The sequence below is a fragment of the Phaenicophaeus curvirostris genome, chromosome Z, assembly GCF_032191515.1.
Source record: "Phaenicophaeus curvirostris isolate KB17595 chromosome Z, BPBGC_Pcur_1.0, whole genome shotgun sequence".
NCBI lineage: Eukaryota > Metazoa > Chordata > Aves > Cuculiformes > Cuculidae > Phaenicophaeus > Phaenicophaeus curvirostris.
The window spans coordinates 26,549,872-26,571,984 of record NC_091431.1 but is presented as its reverse complement, the minus strand read 5'-3'; the positions used below and the strand labels follow the sequence as shown (position 1 = coordinate 26,571,984).

General features: G+C 38.9%; 1 protein-coding gene across 1 annotated transcript in view; it reads right to left on the bottom strand.

The window, feature by feature from the left end:
* ERCC6L2 (ERCC excision repair 6 like 2) overlaps window positions 1-22,113 on the bottom strand; it is a 57,439-nt gene that overhangs the window by 29,575 nt on the left and 5,751 nt on the right. The window contains exons 3-9 of the mRNA XM_069881155.1: window positions 17,744-17,863; window positions 15,745-15,938; window positions 13,457-13,618; window positions 12,599-12,806; window positions 11,035-11,175; window positions 9,847-9,960; window positions 8,131-8,250 (exon numbers count right to left, since the gene is read on the bottom strand). Of these exons, the coding sequence (XP_069737256.1) occupies window positions 8,131-8,250; window positions 9,847-9,960; window positions 11,035-11,175; window positions 12,599-12,806; window positions 13,457-13,618; window positions 15,745-15,938; window positions 17,744-17,863 (1,059 nt within the window). The remainder of the gene's footprint in view (window positions 1-8,130; window positions 8,251-9,846; window positions 9,961-11,034; window positions 11,176-12,598; window positions 12,807-13,456; window positions 13,619-15,744; window positions 15,939-17,743; window positions 17,864-22,113) is intronic.

Below are 22,113 nucleotides of genomic sequence, written 5' to 3'. Positions count from 1 at the left end.
TTTTCAGTTACCTACATGGAAATCTTGCTATAAAAAGGCAACCATACTGCTAACAGCTAAATCCAGAAGCTATTTGTGTCAGTGCATAGACTGCAACAAAATGTTACTTAGCTCACATACTAGCTCAGCTTGTGATTTTTTGCATTTAGCAAATGTACACAACTCCTCTGAAAACAGGAAGGTCTGTTTAAGTTTTCTGTACTACATCTGAGTATAGAAATTCTTGGAACTTGTCTTGTTAAAATAATCAACGAGATGTATGCCCCTCCCCACTCCCACTCTAGTCTGTTGCTCTGTTTACAGTAGGATCCAGCTTCCCAGACTCAGCACAGACCTTGAAGTGCCAATAATCCGCCCACACACAATGTTCTTCTGGTGGGGAAGCAAATAATCCAGAGCCTTGTGTATAATAGTCATACTGTTATTTTCTAAAGAAGCATGTCCACATCTGGCAATAGCAGTTCCAGAGTACCACGCAGAAGAAATTCACAAAGAAAAAAGAGGAATTTTCTCTACCATGTCTGTATCTTTCTCCCACTGGGCAATAAATATTTTAAAATTGTGGTTTTTCAGTCATAAATACATAAACTGTTAATCAACACTGATTTCACTAACAGCATAACAAGTCTTTGACAATCAAATAATGAGGAATGTTTATATTAAATTTATAGTTCTGGATAATATCTAGAATATAAAAGAGTAGTTCTACATCACTCATAAGCCCTTACATATACATTAGCCAGCAAATTACAATGAAAATGAAGTACAAACATGGTAATTTTTGCCTGGTTCCACCGTACAACACACAAACTAAGATATACTTTATTAAGAAAAAAATCCACACTGGGCAATTTAATAAGAGCTGAATGACTTATATTTGCATTTCATTTAGCTACATTAAGAAACAAGAAAAACAATTACATGCTTTTCAAGCAGAAGAAATTTGGGCACTGTGTTATTGTTGCTACTATTAGAGTATAGGTCAAATAATTAATTTCCTATAGAAGAACACAAACAAATCCACCCAGTCTGTTTAAATAAAATGGATCATTGTCATGCCCATTGGGATTTTTAGGTATTCTGGAGTAAAGAACAGCTCTGATGAACAGAGGTAAGTAAAGAGTGGTCTCACATCAAAGAGGAATAAATTCTGTGCTTGTACATTGGTGTATTATCCTGAATGCTGTTAGTCTGAAAAATAAATACTTGATCATACTCAAGTAAAAGTCACATGCTCTTTTGTAGAACTCTGCATGGATTTAAATGCATATCCTCTTCTTACTATACACATTGTGAGTTGTTTGACTGTGATGAAACTTGATTTCTCACATCTGAGAATACCTTGTTTGTTTGTATACAGATGTCTGAGCTAGCCTAGAGTGTTTTTAAGCCTTCAAAGCCCAGGTTAGGGTTACGCTTAATAGTGGAAGCTACTATTATTTGCAAGGTGTTCAGAGAGACTTCCACTTTCCTACTGAACTAATGATAATATGCCAGGCAAAATAAATAAATAAACCCATCTAATATAGTTATACCTAAGAAATTTATATCTATCAATAACAACATTTCAAAGCTCTAAAAATTAATGTCTATGGAAGTACTATATGCATAGGTTAAAAAAACCCAACCTAGTTCAAATGTGCCGACATTTAATAGCCCTTTTCACTTAGACAGCACATAAAATTCTGGGTCAGAGAAGCACTAACAAAACTGTAGAAATAATCATACAAAGTAGTAATGAGAATTACCGCAGGCTTTTAAAACTACATTCACTCTTCTTACCACTTTTCCAAGCAGTCCCTGACCCTTCTGTGTGAACAACCTGTCTTTGTGTTCAAAAAGCAATGGAATCACTTGTCCTTACACTCTGCATATCCCCACTTTCTTGTTTAAAGATAGAAAAAGGATGGTTTTCAAACCAGGAACTACACTCCTTTCACTTCAGTTCTCACACATTCAACTATTTCAAATTAAAAATCTACGCATGAAATTCACCTTGCAATAGAAAGTGTAAGCCAAATCTTCTGAAAAGCTTATGTTTTGCAGTATGACTGAAAATGAAGGGATAATTCCACAAAAAAGCTGAAGTTCCTATCACCTTACTGTGTCATTATCCACCTCCCACTGCAACGAGGATGTGTTAGAGTCAAAGGTATACCATCAGTACTTACACACGTGCATTTGGACTATAGAGACTGCTTTTTCCAGGCTCTTGTTATAACCTTAAACTCAGAACACCAGACCTGGGCTTGCATGTTGCAAAAGCTACAGCTTGCAAATCATGTAGGGTTGACTGCAGCCACAGCACAAGGTAAGACAAACACCAATATCCCAAGCATACACACTTGCATTCCAGTGATTCTAGTTTTACAGGTAGCAGTAAGCATTTTCCACAGTGTTAAAAGCTTTGTTTCTCTAAATGTTTCATCCCTGATTTCTAAGAAACAGAAGGTATTTCAGCAAACAATTTAACCTCTTTAACCCTACAATGACATCTGCTGCACTAATGAACTTTTTTGACAAAATCCAGCCTCTCCCTTGCCCAGAATAAATTTAAATAAATGCCACAAACTGTCCCTTTGCAAATATGCTCACCTACAAAAGAATAATCTCTTCTGCTAAGATTTCTGGGTAGTCTGCACTAAATTCTAATTTAAAGAAATAAATAATACTTATTCAGTCTGTACTACCAGATGAAAGTTACAGAAGTATTTCAATTAGTTTTTAGAATTTATTTATAGAACAGAAAATGTAAAGCATTGCAGTACTATGATACTAAAAGGCAATTGAAAACATTTTACTATGATTTGTCTCTTATTTCCAAATAAACATGCTAAAAATATATAAAACAGTTTTCACACTCTAGTATTTGATGACTCTTCACTATCACTTTGTGATGGCAAGAGTCACCTTCTAAATGGAATATCTTCTGAATGATTTTCCTTCCAGAACATCAAAAAAAGCAGCCACCTCCAATACCACAGAATCACAGAATCACAGAATAACCAGGTTGGAAGAGACCCACCGGATCATCGAGTCCAACCGTTCCTATCAAACACTAAACCATATCCCTCAGCACCTCGTCCACCCGTGCCTTAAACACCTCCAGGGAAGGTGACTCAACCACCTCCCTGGGCAGCCTGTTCCAGTGCCCAATGACCCTTTCTGTAAAGAATTTTTTTCTAACGTCTAGCCTAAACCTCCCCTGGCGGAGCTTGAGGCCATTTCCTCTTGTCCTGTCCCCTGTCACTTGGGAGAAGAGGCCAGCACCCTCCTCTCTACAACGTCCTTTCAGGTAGTTACAGAGAGCAATGAGATCTCCCCTCAGCCTCCTCTTCTCCAGGCTAAACTACCCCAGCTCCCTCAGCCGTTCCTCATAAGGCCTGTTCTCCAGCCCCCTCACCAGCTTTGTTGCTCTTCTCTGGACTCTCTCCAGAGCCTCGACATCCTTCTTATGGTGAGGGGCCCAGAACTGAACACAGTATTCGAGGAACGGTCTCACCAGTGCCGAGTACAGAGGGAGGATAACCTCCCTGGACCTGCTGGTCACGCCGTTTCTGATACAAGCCAAGATGCCATTGGACTTCTTGGCCACCTGGGCACACTGCTGGCTCATATTCAGTCGGCTGTCAACCAACACGCCCAGGTCCCTCTCCTCCAGGCAGCTTTCTAGACAGACTTCTCCTAGTCTGTAGCACTGCATAGGGTTGTTGTGCCCCAAGCGCAGGACCCGGCATTTGGCCTTGTTAAACCTCATGCCATTGGACTCTGCCCAGCGGTCCAGCCTGTTCAGATCCCTTTGCAGAGCCTCCCGACCCTCCAGCAGATCAACACTTCCACCCAGCTTAGCGTCGTCCGCAAACTTGCTAAGGGTGCACTCAATGCCTTCATCCAGATCATTGATGAAGACATTGAACAGGGCTGGACCCAGCACTGAGCCCTGGGGAACCCCACTTGTCACTGGCCTCCAGCTGGATTTCACACCATTTCCCACCACTCTCTGGGCCCGGCCATCCAACCAGTTTTCCACCCAGGAGAGCGTGCGCCTGTCCAGGCCAGAGGCTGACAGTTTCTCAAGCAGAACGCTGTGAGAAACTCTGTCAAAGGCTTTGCTGAAGTCCAGGAAGATACATCCACAGCCTTTCCCTCATCCAGCAGCCGAGTCACTTTGTCATAGAAGGCGATCAGGTTAGTCTGGCAAGACCTGCCTTTTGTGAACCCATGTTGACTGGGCCTGATCACCCGGTTCTCTTGCATGTGCTTCATGATAGCACTCAAGATCACCTGCTCCATGACTTTCCCTGGCACTGAGGTCAGACTGACAGGCCTGTAGTTTCCTGGGTCCTCCCTGCGGCCCTTTTTGTAGATGGGCACAACATCAGCCAGCCTCCAGTCCAGTGGGACTTCCCCAGTCTTCCAGGACTGTTGGAAGATGATGGAAAGGGGTTTGGCCAGCACATCCACCAGCTCCTTCAGTACCCTAGGGTGAATCCCGTCCGGCCCCATAGACTTGTGGGTGTCCAGTCGGGCTAGCAAGGCTCTGACCACCTCCTCTTGGATCATGGGAGCCTCATTATGCTCCTCTAGCTCCTGGGTTTGTACACAGACGGAACGACCCTCCTTACGACTAAAGACTGAGGCAAAGAAGGCATTAAGTACCTCAGCCTTTTCCTCATCCCCTGTTACTGTTGTTCCTTCTGTGTCCAATAGGGACTGTATGGTCTCCCTAGTCTGCCTTTTATTATTTATATATTTGTAGAAAGATTTTTTGTTATCTTTCACTGACTTGGCCAATCCAATTTCTAGCTGAGCCTTAGCCCTTCTGATTTTTTCCCTACACAATCTCACTTCCCTCCTGTAGTCCACCCAAGAGGCCTGTCCCTTCTTCCAGAGGCCATAAACATTTCTCTTCTTCTTGATATCCCTCAAGATCTCTCTATTCAACCAAGCTGGCTTTTTCCCCTGCCGTCTTTTTTTCCGGACCACGGGGATGGCTGTCTCCTGAGCTGCTAGGACCACCCTTTTGAAGAGCTCCCAGCCCTCCTGGGCTCCCTTGCCCTTGAGTACTGTCTCCCATGAGACTTCACCAACCAGCCTGCTGAAGAGATCAAAGTCTGCCCTCTGGAAATTTAATGTTACCGTCTTGCTAACCACCCTCTTCACTTCACCTAGAACAGAAAATTTTATAATCTCATGGTCGCTTAGTCCTAGGCGTCCACCTACCGCCACATCCCCTACAAGGCCTTCTCTGTTCACCAACAGAAACCAGAAAACATATCAAGAAATTTTTGGCATCAGCATCATTTTGAAGTCTAATTTAAAGGACTCAGAAACCACTGTACTTAAAGGCTTCTTGGCTTGTTACATAAAACTCCCGCTTCCAGGTACCAAGATAACACTACACAGATCAGAATAATCTGTTTATGCCAAGATATACTTCATGAAATGATGCAAAATTCAACTTCCCTTTACAAAAGAAAGCAGATTAATTTTCCTCCAAATAAGCAACTCTTTCAGTAATTCTTAGATAAATTTCATCCAGTTTGCAATGGACAGACACTACAGATTTCTAAAATAAAGCATCACATACACAAAACCAGAAGTCATCAGTGGAAGAATACTCTATAAGTTTACTGGGCTGTCTAAAGGCAGCGTATGAAAGTGCTTCTATTTTGTAATTTGTAAATTAAAAAACAAACCAAACAAGATGAATCCCTCTTAATAATAGTTTCCCACATTGCATAAAAAAGGTCTATATTGCTTTGTACCTTTGCCTACTACTACTGCTGTGTAGTGTCTGATACAACTTTTTTAAAAGGTCAGAGGAATAAAGTGTTCTGTAAATAAGTTATAGCAATTTTTATTTCCTTTCTTACTTTTCTACAGAAATGTATATTGCAGTTCTTTCTCAACGAACAAACACATTGAAGAAATATTTTTCAATATAAATATTACTTCAAAAAACACAAGGATGGCTTAGAAGATCCTGCTTCCTTTGACATACATTGCCCTTTTTAAAAAAGCAGACATTCTCCATACCAAAGCTCTTCTCAAGAATATGTGAATGTGCTTTTTAGGATTTGGGTTTGGTTTTGTTTTTTTTTTTATTTGCTTTGGTGTTGAGTTGGTGGAGGTTTTTTGCAATTAATTATAATCTATAAAAAATATCTTGAAATATAGGAATATTGATCAGTACAGTCTGGTAACAAGCCAAAAGATAAAAAAATAAATATAAAGAACAAATGAGGAGTCTCCGGTGAGACAGAATGAAGATGAGCGTTTGATTACCCACTAAGAATTTAAAAAAACCCAAACAACAAAGTACAACACAGGAATAATCACTATGCTAGTAGCTCATTACTTTTAACCACATATTTCTTACCTTGTTCTACTTTTGGCTGGACTACATGACCCTCAAAGGTTCCTTCCAACTCAAACTATTCTATGATTCTACCTACGTTTGATCAATTTAACCAGAAATTTAAACTGCACAAGGACTTTTCTGCTGGTAGCTCAGAGGCTGATTCTTCTAACCAGGTGGATCCCTCAGTATCAAAAGCACATTCAACCTGCCTGAGATCTCATCGGTACCAAGCCATCAGCATAAGCTTAGTATATTTAAAAAGATCACACCTTCTGCTCTCTTGCCACCTTTGTTATGCTCTTACTCCAGCACTGCAATATGGCAGAATCTTCTTCCTTACCACCCAAGGCCACTGCACACAAGCACAATAGCCCTACTGCTACCACCCAAGGTTATACCCAACCCACACAGTCAGTCAGCTGTAACCCTGAGAAGGTACTTATGGCCACATTTTGGAACAGCAGCCAGCCCTCTAGCAGCCAGGTCTGTGAGCTTCAGTCTTTAAAGGCACACAACATTGGAACCTCTGCCTTAACTCAGGCATTTTTGCTTACTCTGTTGTACACTAGTGTGTCAAAAAGCACATAATGAAAATGTCACAAGACAGTGCTGTAGTAAAGTATGCAACAGCCTCAAGAGAAAACTTTCTAGAGACAGGAAAATTAGTTTTAACCAATAAAAGGGCTTCATAGCACCGCTGAAGATCATGGACTTAGTTTTTACAGGTATGTATTTTAATATTTGCCAGTAGCTAATTTTACAACAAAGTTGACTCTTATGAGATAATGAAGTCTATTTAGCAAAGGTAATATGCAAACCTCTCACATGCATGTAATAACAGAAAAAGAAATTGCTTGCATAATAGCAAACCAATAAAATGATAAACATCCATTACAAAAAATGTAGCCTAGCCACTAGTCCCAACCAGCAGCTATGGGTATCCAGGTTTAGAAAAACCACAAAAATATAGTATACTCCATTCTGCACAGCTTCTCACTCTTCAGTTACTCTCAGCTCAGGAAGACCAATATGGTTTTCTTTTTAATTAGCCACATTAGATATCTTTTTCAGTTATTCATCCTGTTCCTCTCTGAAACCAGTTTCTGAGGTAAGAAGTTTCACAGGTTTACACTTAACATATTTATTTTGTTCAGCCTGCTTCCCATTAGCTTCATGAGGTGTTCAAAAGGTTAAAAAAAGGGCCCTCAGTACCTCTTCATCAGTTTCGTGCTACTCATGATGGCCCCCTCTCATATTTATCCTGAGACATTTTCTCCAGGCTGGAGAGTCTTAAGCCTACTTGGGTGCTTCTGTCCCACAGCACTGGTCACCTTCGTGGCACTTCTCTGATCCTTTTCAAGACCTAATACGCGCTTTTTGAGGGACTGGAACTACTACTGAAGGTGTACACAAATCATTAAGCCCATAAGGCATTTGTTTTGTTCTTTCCCTCCCCCAAAAGATTTCTGACTGCCAATGAATCAAGGGTTTTATGGATCAGCCCCCTTGATTGCAAGATTTCCATGATCATCACGAAATATGTGAAGCTAGCATCTTAGAATATCTTAAGCATTGTAGCTCATTCTTATCCAGTCTTTGCCCAGAGGCACCCCAATCCAAGACAGAAGATCTGCCCTGGGGTACCACCACCTTAAAACAAAATGATTAAAAAACCACAACTATTAAGTGAAAATTTTCTTATATCTGTATGCTACAGCTGCAGATCTGTTACTATTCATTATTTCTTCTCTAAAGAAAAGGTTTACCTTCATTTTTCCACTGTACTTTGGATCTGAAATTGTTTCAAAGGCTGCATCTTTGCTTAACTGCATGAAATCTGGAAAACTGGAAAATACCTGGTTACACACCCGCTTGATATGTGCTTCCTGGAAGAAAAGCAGAAAGCCTGAATGGATGTTAGAGCTACATTGGGGTACCAGTAAGCCACACAAGGAGTTAAAGATATTGAAACAAGTAATCTGACAAAGTAACTCAAACAAAGAGTTGTGTTTTTATTCAGCTCACTACAGAAGTGTTGCATAAAATACCTCTCACGTGTTTTGGTTTGCTTCATTTAAAAAAGAAAGATGATCATAATCTGAAACCACAGATTCTAGTTACTAGTGTAAGAGAAGCCCAAAATTTCTTCTCCTGGGTAGAGACTGCAATAAGCCTGGCCAGAATTGTCAGTCTCAAGAACACTGTTGGCTTGAAGTTTGTGTTAGCTAACAGTTGTGTACCAGCATTTCTATTGACCCTCTGGAATTATGTGTCAATACAGTCCCACTGATAACACAAAAAAAGTGATTTGCACATAACTCTTCAAAAGCCACATTAAAGCTCTCTTGCTAGAATTTAGGTATCTCTGAACTTGAATTGCTTTTCCAGAGAAGCACAAAAGATCTTATCTCTCACCTCAGAATAACATGTCTGATAGACTTCAGTATTCAAGGTGAGAAATACTACAAGATATCAGCTTCTTCTGTAGATTTTGGAGAGGTTAATAACTATGCATGCTGTAAAAGAAAGTCTCAAAGTACTGTATATAAAAATATATATAATATATAAAACATATATAAATATATTTAAAATAGTAATAAATATTAATTTATTAAATATTAATAAGTATTAATTTATTAAATATTGATAAATATTGATAAATAAATATATTGTATATAAAGATAATATATAAATATTATTATTTCAGTGGTTATTTAAACTCTCAAATTTTATTACAACAACTATATACACAATATTAAAAAAGCCAGCACTGAAAATGTTTGGGTATTTACTGTGCACAAGACCTTGAACACTACATGTTACATTTTCTAAAAAGCAAAACTGCTTTAATGGAAAAAAACTTCACAAAATTACTTAGGACTTTCTCATTTCCACTCCCTTGTGACTTTTGAGAGGAAGTGGTAACATTCCAAAATCCCTTTGCTCATTTTTGGATCTTAAGAATCACTTAAAACTGTTTTTAAAAGTTCTGCCTTCTGTGGCTTTTGTAGGTTACTTGCCACAGTAACAATACAAACTGATACCGTTATTGAGTTGAGCATTTCCTACTAAAACATATTTCTCATTGTTTAAAGAAGCTCAACTTTAAATATAACGTACCAGAAGAAAAAAACACCACATTCTAATTCCTTGTTACCAATTTATTTATGTGCACAAAGATATTCCTCTTACTAGGCACTTGTCAGAAATGGTATTATTAGAAATCATTAAAAATTACGTTTCTGTAACCCTTATTTTCACCCTATATTTTCAGATATGCATCAACTAAATAAACATACAGTTGTGCAACACCTATCAATTAAAAAAGGGCTACATTCTAAATTACTAAATGGAAAACAAGTTTTCCAAAACATCTTGATTTCAGTTAGTTAAGATTTAAAAAGGATGCCAGTAGCAATTTTCATTCAAGAGTTTTCAACCCATTTTCCACAAGTAACTTTTAGATACTTCTGGAAACTAACCTGCTGCTTAGTAGTGTTGTCCGTCTGTAGGAGTGCAGCGTGATTTGCAACCTTCTGTAGGATTGTCAAGTAACTGAAGCACAATGACTTAATTGTTTCACCGTGAGTGTTTACCTATGAAAAAAAGGCTTATGCAAAAAATACTCCTGGAAATAAGAAATAATCAAAAGTGCTGTTCTTAGAGTTTAATGCATTAGCAATTCTAAGTAGCATTACAAATGATCCCAAAGAGATGCATAATGTATTTCTAACAAAAACGCAGCACTTTTTTCCCCTCACCTTTGCAACCTTGTGGCTAGAAAACACAGCCTCAAAAAGGGAAAAACCCTACAGCTCTGCTCACAGTTTGCTAAACATTTCAGATATCTACAGAAATTACTCGGTAGACACAGAGACCATAACTTCACAACTGATTTAAATGTAAATCAAACCAGAGCTGTTTGAATGACTTCTTACCCTACAGCTGCTAACTTTACTTTTTTTCTGTAACAGTAATGTATAAAGTTTTATAAACATCTCAAGTAACATAATTCAAGCAACTTCAAACATTCTACAGTGCAGCAGCAGCAACAGCATCAGCTATTTTTCTGGTTATGGTTGGCTGATTAGACCAATATTAATTTTCCTTCCCTTTCTCAAGTTACTGAATTTCATGTTTAACTTTGGAATAAGACAGTCTACAAGAGCACTTAAGTAATTGCAGGCCAGCCTAATGCCCTTTGTGAATTCAGCAAGGCAAAGCAAAGCACATATTTAGTGGCACAGAAAGACACAGTCCAACTGCAGTTACAACACAAGCAAAGTCCGTATAACCTGCTAGGTCCAAGATACCTCTGATTTGCAGCTTCTTTGCAGCCTGAGGCACATGACATACTGAACATCCCAACACAATAGCCTTGCCAACATCAATCGCTTCACAGGCACACTTATTAACACAACAAACCCAGAATTTACTGCATAAATAAGAACCACCTGCTCAGGGCATACATTGCTGTAATCCCAAAGTGCCTAACTCCATCATGTTTACGATGCAACCACCCATTTTCAGGCAGGATTTCCCAAACAGATGGCCTACAAACACATAACCATTTCAACTAGTTCTTCATTGGCAGTCTCTCTTGGGAAAATCCACCTACCACACAAAGCAGAAAAGCTATGTTCTAAAATCCATAGAGTGTAAGTTCTTACTTTGTAACAACAGCTCTTCCTTTTACGGCCACTGTTGCAGCTACAGGACTCTCCTGCTCGCAATACTAAGCTTACATCCTCTGTCTGTAGCACAGCCTGGTACACCGCTTTCTGGAATTCGGTCAGGGAACAATATACCATCTGCCAAAGAGAAAGAACCCCCAGTTATGCACAGCATACAATGAAGAGTAAAAAGCTCTGCATCAAAAACATAAAACATTGCATATAAAGTAGAAAAAAAAGTAGTATTTGCTCAAATTTTTAAATGAAGTTATTCTACCACTAAATGAAAAAAAAACTGGATCTTGACATCTTAACAGTATGAAATTGTATCCAAAATTTATGTATAGCTATGTTATCCCCTCCCAAAATTCCACAGAGTATCAATATCAAACTACAACATCCTGCTATCAGGTTTCTATAAACCTTTCAGTATGGCTTTTGTCGAGGGATAGGAGGAAAAGGGAAAAGCGAGAGAAATAAATGTATAATTGAAATTAAGGATTCCCCTCTCCTTTGCCAGTTGCTTGATTTACCATTTCTTTCTACATTTTAGGTACTAGTGGTTGTAAGGCACTATCACAGACAGGATAAACAGAATAAGCAATGAGAAGGCAAAGATCTACACAGCGCTATGGCCAGAACTCTTATCCTTCTTCTTAGAGACCATGGGCAGCATCTCCATGACATCTTTAGTCTTAGGCAGCAGGAGATAGAAATTCCAGGATCATTCCTTAACCTAGGCCACCCAGACAACAGCAACACCATGCTGAGCTATAATAATACAACAGTAATTTGAACATATACTCACATTAATCAGAGAATGAAAAGAATAAAAACTACAAGGTTTAGAAAAGCAACTGACTAATGTTTGTGTTAATCTTTCCTTCAGAAGACAGTTTAGATTACATATTATACACTGAGGATGAAAAATAAATACCAAGTTTTGAAAACAAAGCCATCTGCAAACTAATGTATTTAGTTGTACTTAGAAAGAAAGCACAAATATCCAATAAGAATTTATCAGAACTCTTACCTATAGTCATAAGTATCGTCACTTTGTATGTTTACAATGCCATTAGATTAACAGGATTACGAACTATCAAATACCTTTAAGTTTGAAGGTTTTCTTTTATTTAGTAATTGAAAATGAGGGAGTTAAAGAAAAGCACGCTGTTCTATATACAAAATGTCAAGCTGCAAATTCAGAAGTCCTGCACAGAGTTTCAAGAGATTTACTGTGTTGAGTTTACACAGATAAATATAAAAATGCATATAAAATAGATGTTAAAATAGATGTGTAAATCACTAGCCAGAAGTCAAGTTGAGCATTTTTATGCTTGATTAACTCCATTTCAACATGCAATCATAGTAACTATGTGAACAAAGCACACTATGGCACATGTATTTTCTTCCAAGGCTCTGAGTTCTTCTTAGCTTCATAAGTCTGAAAGCAAACTGTGAACCAAAGGCATGATGAAGGAGAAAAATATCAACCAAAAAAAAAAAAAAAGAGAGAGAGATATTAATTAGCACTGTATTTGAAATGTGCAGGTGCTCTTACTCGGTCTTCCTTTTTTGGCAACTGATCACTGATAAGCGCTTTGGTACGTCTCAGAAACCAGGCAGACATTTTTCTTGCTAGCTTCACCATGGCCTTACGACCTGTTGCGAGCTCTCTTTTAGTTGCAGTGTGCCTCTGGCCATGCTCAACTGGATCAGAAAACTTCTTCTTGAACTGTAGTCTGCTACCCAAAAGTCCTGGTACAGCCCTAGTGAAAAACACAAGGGTGTGGGGAGATGCGGGCTGTGGGTGCGGAGTCGTCACAGCCTTTTCCTTACGGCAAGGCAGTCTATCCTTTTGTATTAACTAAAAGCATAGCATAAATTTTATCTGGCTAACACAAAGAGATCTTAAATTAATAATCACTAGAGCATTTATAAGAGTTGTGTATAAATAGAAACATATACTACTTCCAGACAAGCTATTTTTCATTTACTTACTGCGATCATCAAATGTTAAGAGAGTCCCCTTAGGAAAGGATTGCCATCTCCAGAAAAAACTAAAGTTCAGCAGAATAAGAGACATCACAAATACATAGAACCTCTAAACTACAAGGCTACCACTGTTCAGAAAAATAAATTGGAAGAGCAGTCATGTTTTCTATTTTTACTGGTTTTATCAAAATCAGGATATGCAGTTATTACAATTTACTAAATAGCAGACTTACTAAAAAGTAAATACCATCAATCAAGCTATAGAAAAACATACACTCTCACAAGACACTTGAGGTTTGGGGGAGTGGGTTGTGGTTTGTTGTTTTTTTACACAGACAGGTCCAAACCATCCAGCCCTATCCCAGTCCCACTGCATGGTTAACATAGAGGTGTTTCAAATAATAAAAACAGATATTTTATTTACCAGTCCATAACACACCAAAGTTCCTTCATATTGTTTTGAAGAATGGTTCCAGTAAGACCTATGCGAACATGACATGTTAATGACTTCAAAGTTTGAGTTATTTGAGCCTTCGGATTCTTGATTCTATGTGCTTCATCCACTATCACAGCTGACCATTCTACACTGCAGATGAACAAGAAATATTGTATTAACTCAAACTACTTGTCCTGTCATCCCACATACACATACTAAGTGAAGACAGCCACACACCTAGCTGTGATTACTATAAGCCACCCATTACTTTTTGGTTTTCCTGTTTCACATTGTGGTATACTACTAAGTTACCTTATACTCTGTTTGTTTAGTAAATTCAGTTGCCATGTTTAAGTGTAATGGCTAAATGACAGAGCCAAAGAAATTATCAAATGCTTACTGTGAAAAAAAGCAGCTTTCAATCTCTAAAGCAATTAATCCAGCATATCGCAGCAGCACCAATTACACTTATAAGCAAGATGCAATAATTCACCTTAACAGATTTATTTCATTTTTCTGAAACATGCTTAACAGATGTGCTTCATTTTTCCAACAGAAGTTATCCAGTGTAAGTAGAAGCAGACTGAAAGCATTTCAATCTGCATGGCTTTCTACATTAAAGTATCACTCAATTTTTTTAATATCTATATGGTATCAATAAGGTAGAGGAGTTTTAACGTTTTGTGATTAGAAGGAACATCTCTAGAAGCAGGGAATGAAAGACATTTTGCAGCCAGTTCAAGCATAACTTGGAGGTCAAACAACCTGCATACTGTGATATTAATTCAAGCCATGAAGTCGCTAGAAAGATTTATTAACTTTGAGATCGCTTTATATATATATAAATGATTATTTCAGAACAAAATCATATCCCCTTTGATGATACTTCAAACAGCAAAAAGCTCTAACAGACATGTTTAGAAAGAAACCTATCTCCTGACCAAGCTGCATTTAGTTTACTAATTTGAAGGCTTATCTTGTGGTGGTTTTGATGCCTGCTAAATAAACTCATCTACATCAGAGTGTCTTATATTTCTAAAATCTGCTAAAAATTGGAGCTTCTGAGTCTAAGAGATGACAGTATCTAGCTCATTCAACTTCATCTCTCGTTACGGTGATTGATTTACATGCACAACAGAGACTACATATTCTTATTAGTGATAATCAGATATTTAAGACCAGGTTTTGAGGTCAATCCATCATTCCAGCTAAGAAAGGCATATAACTTCTTCTGGTGTCAAGACCAGAGACTCACCCATTTGACTACATGACCCACAGAAAGTTTCGTATATCTGTATGCTGAAGTAACGTATTCACAAGCAGTCACTCACACATCAGATCTGCTCCACACATGCATCTATTTCCTGACCACTGTCTATTCAATGACCGAGACTGAGGACTAAAGAAGTCTTCTCCTATATGCACTACTTTTTCAGACTTGAGTACAGACAGATCTGATGTGTTCTGGACAGCTATCACCAAAACACAGAACACTCGCTAGGGCTGGACCTTTCCCTACACCTAAACCAACAAGATTTGCAGAGCCACTGACACCACCAGCTGCTAAGGGCAGGTTGCTACTACCAGCTACTCATGCAACTTATAACCTACTTCCAAGATGAAGTAAGGAAGGAGGACCCTGAGGATCAGATGAGAGGCAAAGTACACCTGAACACAGCCAAAGAAAAGGCAATACTCCTAGTCTGAAGATATTGACAGCTATGGAGAAACTAAAGTAGGATTTCTAAAACAATCTGCAGTCACAAAGACTTTGATTCTGCTGAGCTCATCAGGTATTTAAAACTACACACAGAGGCACATATACACATCTGATATCCCAAAAACTTTAGGTCTCAAGAATTCCATCAAGCTGGTGAAAAGTGCAAATAACAAGGAAAATACCTTTTGAACATCTGCAAAAAAATCCAGATATTTTTCTTCTTACACTATACTAGAAGACAGATGCAACTTCTGTGTACCTTTCAGCTACCACTGGTTTTCAGGCAAGCAATTTTTACACCTTTTAGAGACCACTTAATGAACGGATAAACAGCAAAAACTAGCTTTGTGAAAACTACTGAAACTTCTCCCAAGCATCCGACTACAAAGACAGTATAGAGTAAATTATAGTTAAATGAGATTTTCCTCTTCAACACAATGATTCATTAGATTGAACAGTAAATACATTACACAGAAAGAATAAGTACTAGCAAAGAATAATGCAAACTTATTTAAAATTCTGTGTTTAAAAAAAAATAATACATTAAAATCATTACCTGTTAAATTCATCCAAGTACAGACGAAGTACCTCATATGTTGTGAGGGCAACTTCATATTTTCCTTGCTTGATGCGACTCAAGTCATCATCCTTTTTACTGCCATGTAAGACACAGACTTTAAAGTGCCCCCATGTGTCTAACTCATCCTTCCAGTTGTACAGCACTGAAAGAGGGGCCACTATAAGGAAAGTCTGAACACAAATAGCTGTTAGAGTATAATGAGAAAAAAACACAATATAACACCTTCTCATTAAGGAAAGACAAAATATTGAGATTTATTTCACTGTCTTATAGTTCAAATTTCTCAATTCTGTCACTTCAAAGTATAGAAAATACCTGAAGAGTCAATATGACTTCTAAAGTACTAAGTTTACTCAGAATATGTAAATAGTACAAAAGAAAGATACAGTAATACTAGAACAGCTACAAAAGTAGTGCTACTTAATCAAATTATACTCTAACAACTGCAATAAGACACAAGATACTACTGCTTTGCTTTGTTATAGTATCTGTATCTGTGTACCATAAAATGTTTCACAGATGGAGAAAACAAAAGGATGAAGAGTGTAAACAGCACCCTTCCATCCACAAGTCAATATATGACTTCAATACAGAAAACCCCAAAAAAGGCTTAAAAACTTAAGACAGCTCATACAACTCATTTAAGATCATAGAATAATGCAATCAATGAGATAGGAAGTGATCTCAGGAAGTTTCTAGTCCAACTTACTTTCTTTTATCTAGTCAAACTAGGGGCAACACTAAATTCAGACAGTTAGGGCTTTCCCTACTATTCAAAACCCCCAGAGATTATTAGGTGGTCCACAACCACTCTCTATGACCTGTTCAAATACTTAGTTGTTCTCAAAGTGAAATTCTTCTTCTCTTATTCCCAGTCAGATGATTTCCTGATTGTATCCACATGAAGTGACATCCCTTCACATATTCTTCTCTGCCTGTCCTTCCTGAGAAACCTGTATCCATTATTCATAGTTAATGTCATAAAACGATTCTGCCTGTTAACTATTTGCTGTATTTGATTACCTAGATTATGAGTCAGGCTTCTGACACTATGACAGCCATCCAAGACAGTACATGAGGTCACAAGAATATTAGGAATAAATTTTTCCAAACACATGCATTTGCCTTAATTATTTAAATATCACATTAATATAGTCATACATAGAACCACAGAATGGTTTGGGCTGGAAGAGACCTAGAAGGTCATCCAGTTCCAACTCACTTACCATGGGCAGGGACACCTCTCACTAGATCAGGCTGCCCAAGGCCCCATCCAACCTGTCCTGGAACACTTCCAGGGAAGGGACATACACAACCACCCTGGGCAACCTGTTACAGTGCCTCACCATCCTCAGAGTGAGGAAGTTCCTCCTTATATCTAATCTAAATCCTCTCCCTTTCAATTTAAAACCATTCCCCCTTGTCCTATTGCTACATGCTCTTGTAAAAAGTCCCCCCCCAGCTTCCTTGTAGGCCCCCTTCAGGTACAGGAAGGCTGGATAAGGTTCCTCAGGAGCCTTCTCTTCTCCAGGCTGAACAACCCCAGCTCTCTCAGCCTGTCCTCATAGCAGAGGTGCTCCAGCCCTCTGATCGTCTTAACAGCCTTCCTCTGGACCCATTCCACCTATTCCACATCTATTTGCACTTTAAAAACACAATCACACAAAACTATTTTTCTACCTGCTGACAAGAGCTTTCCAAACTACTCTAACTACAAATTTTATCCAGTTATTTCCAAGTGTTTTGTGTTAGTGCAGATCAACAAGGTTAACAGATTAAACAGCAACAGCTAGATAATGCAGTCTGGGAAACTGAAAGCTTCCCTCACACTTTTAGGAAGGTCATGAAGCCTCAATCTATCAAAGCAACTGAGTATTAAAAATTAATATACTTAAACTCCTAAAGCAAACAAACAAAAAAACCTGAGTATTGCCTTCTACTAACATCCTTAAGCTTGTATTATTAACAACTATACCTTCTTGGTGCCGCACTTTGATTCTTTTTTCATTTTCTTCAGCAAAAATTCTGGCATGTTATTTTCAATATCTTCACGTGTCCCCTTTTTATGCAACACCGCAGCCAAAAATGAAATTACCTTGAGAAAGAAAACAACTCTCAGTAATTATGTACAAAAAGCAAAGCAAAAATTAATAAGTACAATTGAAAATAAACATTTAGGACAAAATCCTGTATGGGATTTAAAAAGGTAGTTTGGATTGAGTTTTTTCTTTAGGGGGGTTGTTTGTTTTAAATCAATTTAAAATATAAATGCCTTCCCTTGGAGAATACTGAAATCCTGATAAGAGCAATTAATTCCTCTATTTTACTCTCTTTTTTCAGTCTGAGTGGAGAAGTCTCAAAACCACAGAAGAGATTATGAATGAGCCAGCAAAAACTAGAGATGAGGTTTTCTTCCATTTTTAGGACACTTGAAACATAGATGAGAAAACAGAAGGAAGAGATACTTGCTAACTATATGCCTGACACTGCTTCTACAAAAGGAAGAAGAGTTTTAAGCTAGAGGTCAGATTTTAATTAATATATTTTCTCTATGTTCCTTCCAATTCTAGTTGCTAACTTCAAAACCAGTTCTTTCTGTTGTATTTGGGTCTATATTCTCTCACTTGCCTCATAACAGTCAAAGTGATTTCCCTTTGATTATGACAAGGCACTTACTATAATACACTAGAGTGAGGACAAACATCCAAGCATAGGCTACTCCAAGCTGCTCCCTTGGTAATCCAAAACAGGAAGGAAGCACAGAGATACCTGGCCAAAACATCCAAATCTGTAAAACCTGCTTGGTACTCATGGGGGTGAGCAGCAGCAAGAAAAAGAAGCACCAGAGAGATGCCCTTCTTTTGAAAATTCAACAGGCTCCCTTTACCCTGAGCAACCAGCTCCAGTAGCTTCCTTTTGCAGCTGCTAATCAGCTGCTGATAGCAGGACAGAGATAAAACTGTCACCTGTTTATCTGCCCAAAAAAAAAAAAAGAAGAAGAAATTTCCAGTTTTCTCCCTCCAACAATGCAGGGAAAAGAACCAGCCAGAAGTACAGAAATGCAGGAAATATACTCAAGAAAAGTAAAGGTAGATGAGCAGAAGAGAAAGGAAACCAATCATATATGGGGCAGGAAAGAGATATGTAGAGAAAAGAAAACCACACATTTTTATATATAACATTTTAATATAAACCGAGGCCAAGACAGACAGCAAGTTTGCACTTGTTTTATGACCCTAATTTTTTTTCTAATCTTTTCAAGAAGAACAATAAAATTCAGCTCAACATAAAATCTCCATGTGTGATCCTACATTTTTGGAAGAATTAAGCATCACGACTTTGCAACAATTATGAAAGGTTGCAAAAGGGCAACACTGCTGAGAAACTCCTGGCTCTTCCAGATAAAGCAAAAAGCAACCTAAAGGCCTTAGCAGGAAGCTTAAACTTACTTTAATCATGTTAATAAACAACATTATTCTACTTGCCCCCACTTCACCATCAGCTTGAAACAGAAGAGCTATGTGGTCAGGCCCTTTAAGCAAAGATCAGTTCAGGAGTACAAAGAACAATAAAATGCAAGTTTCCTAGAAAAATCTTCATCTCATAAATCAATCTATAGTTTGGAAATAATAAGGTTCAGCCAACTGAGAAATAAGACAGAGTTTCTATGAGGCTAAATCACTTACTTGCTACTTGATTATGTTTAATATTTCTTCTTTCAGACATACTAATCTTTTCTAAACCAGTTAAATCATAATTCATATCCGTCCAACTGTCTCTCCCATACTGAACCTGAAACACATCAATACTGTGTTTCATAAAAAATACACAAGATATTCTTCAAAACTTCTTTCTTCTGCAAACTTGACACTAACTAAAAGCAATAACCATCAGACGTGAATTCAACAAAAGAACACACTGTCACTATGTGATAAACATGACCAAGTCATTACAGATACTGTTACAAGATTCAAAAAAACACAAGAGAGAAGCAAGACAACCCAATGCCCTCTTTCCCTGCCCCTAGTTTGCTGCTACCTTATATAGATACTTCTTACTACATGAAATCAGATACTTGCAGCTCTCAGCAGAAACAAACTTCCATAACTACAGAATTCTTAAGGTGCCATGGACAAGAAATATGGCTAAACTTAAGTAAAATGAAAGGTAAATGGTTGCGGTTTAGTCTTAATAAACATCTGTTCGCAGATCAGCAGCAGCTACAAAATACTCAATGCAGCCAGAGAAGCTGTAGCAGTTTAGTTTACTCACTTCCCTCCTCAAGCTTGCTACAGAACAATACTTTGTTGCAGTGATGGGCATCTGCAGACTTACTAAATAGAAAGGCAAGGGACACTACAGCCAGAATTTGCCAATGAGTGAATGAGCTTGTACTTGACACATGGAGGGAGAAAAAAAGAGGGGAACAAAGACGAGCCAACATAACATTCAAGCTGCTAACTTAAAACCAGACAGATTAAAGAAAGTTTTCAAACATAAAACAATCCTAATTTTAATAAAATAAATTAATAAATCGGGCCACACCAGCTCAGAGCATAATGAGAGTAGGAGAGGTGGTGGGGTAGCCCTCTACGTTAGAGAGTGCTTTGATACCCTCGACCTCGATTATGGTGATGATGGGATTCAGTGCCCGTGGGTTAAAATTAGAGGAGCCCAGAAGAAGGCAGATATTGTGATGGGAGCCTGTTACAGACCATCCAGACAAGAAGCTGAAGAGCTCTTCTACAAACAACTGGGAGTAGTCTCAAGATCACTAGCTCTTGATCTTGTGGGAGACTTAAATCTTCCAGATGCCTGCTGGAAGAACAATATGGCAGAAAGGAAGCAGTCTAGGAGGTTCCGGGAGTGTGTGGAAGACAACTTCCTCACAAAATTGGTGAGTGAACCAACAAGTGAAGGCGCCCTCCTGGACCTGCTGCTCATGAACAGAGAAGGCCTTGTGGGGAATGTGATGGTTGAAGGATGCATGGAACAAAGCGATCATGAGATGGCAGAATTTTCAATTCTAGGTTAGGCGAGGAGGAGGATTAGCAGAGCAGTCACATTAAACTTCCAGAGAGCAGACTTCAGACTGTTCAGAAGGCTGATTGATAAAAGTCCCATGGGAGACAGTCCTTAAGGGCAAGGGAACCCATGAGGGCTGGGTACTCCTCAAAAAGGAAATCCTAGCAGCTCAGGAGCAAGCCATCCCCATGTTCTAGAAAAGGAGCTGGCAGGGAAAAAAAAACAAACCAAAAAACAAACCAGCTTGGTTGAGCAGGGAGATCTTGAGGGACATTAAAAAAGAGGAATGTCTATGAACTGTGGAAGAAGGTACAGGCATCTTGTGTGGAGTACAGGGAGGAAGTGAGATTGTGCAGAGGAAAAATCATGAAGGCTAAAGCCCAACTAGAACGCAGATTGGCCAAGTCTGTGAAAGATAACAAAAAATCGGAGGACCAGGGAGAATATTCACTCCCTGTTAGATGCAAATGGAACAACTGTGACAAAGGATGAGGACAAGACTGAGGTACTTAATGCCTTCTTTGTCTCAGTCTTTAATATTAAGGACAGTTGTTCCCTGTGTGTACATATCCAGGAGTTAGAGGAGCAGAACAAAGCTGCCATGATTCAAGAAGAGGTAGTTAAGAGACTTGCTTGCCTGACTAGAGTCCATGGGGCCAGATGGATTCCATCCAAGAGTATTGAGGGAGCTGGCAGATGTGCTTGCCAAACCCCTTTCCACCATCCTCCAAAAGTCCTGGAAGACTGGGGAAGTTCCGCTTCACTGGCTGATGTTGTGCCCATCTACAAGAAGGGTTGCAGGGAGGACCGAGGGAATTAGAGGCCTGTCAGTCTGACATCAGTGCCAGGGAAAGTCATGGAGCAGGTGATCTTGAGTGCTATCATGAAGCACATGCAAGAGAACCAGGTGATCAGGCCCAGTCAACATGGGTTCACAAAAGGCAGGTCTTGCCAAACTAACCTTGTCACCTTCTATGACAAAGTGACTCAACTACTGGATGGGGGAAAGGCTGTGGATGTATCTTCCTGGACTTCAGTAAAGCCTTTGACACAGTTTCTCACAGCATTCTGCTTCGGAAACTGTCAGCCTCTGGACTGGACAGGCGCACACTCTCCTGGGTGGAAAACTGGTTGGATGGCTGGGCCCAGAGAGTGGTGGGAAATGGTGTGAAATCCAGCTGGAGGCCAGTGACAAGTGGGGTTCCCCAGGGCTCAGTGCTGGGTCCAGCCCTGTTCAATGCCTTTATCAATGACCTGGATGAAGGCATTGAGGGCACCCTTAGCAACTTTGCAGAGGACACTATGCTGGGTGGGAGTGTT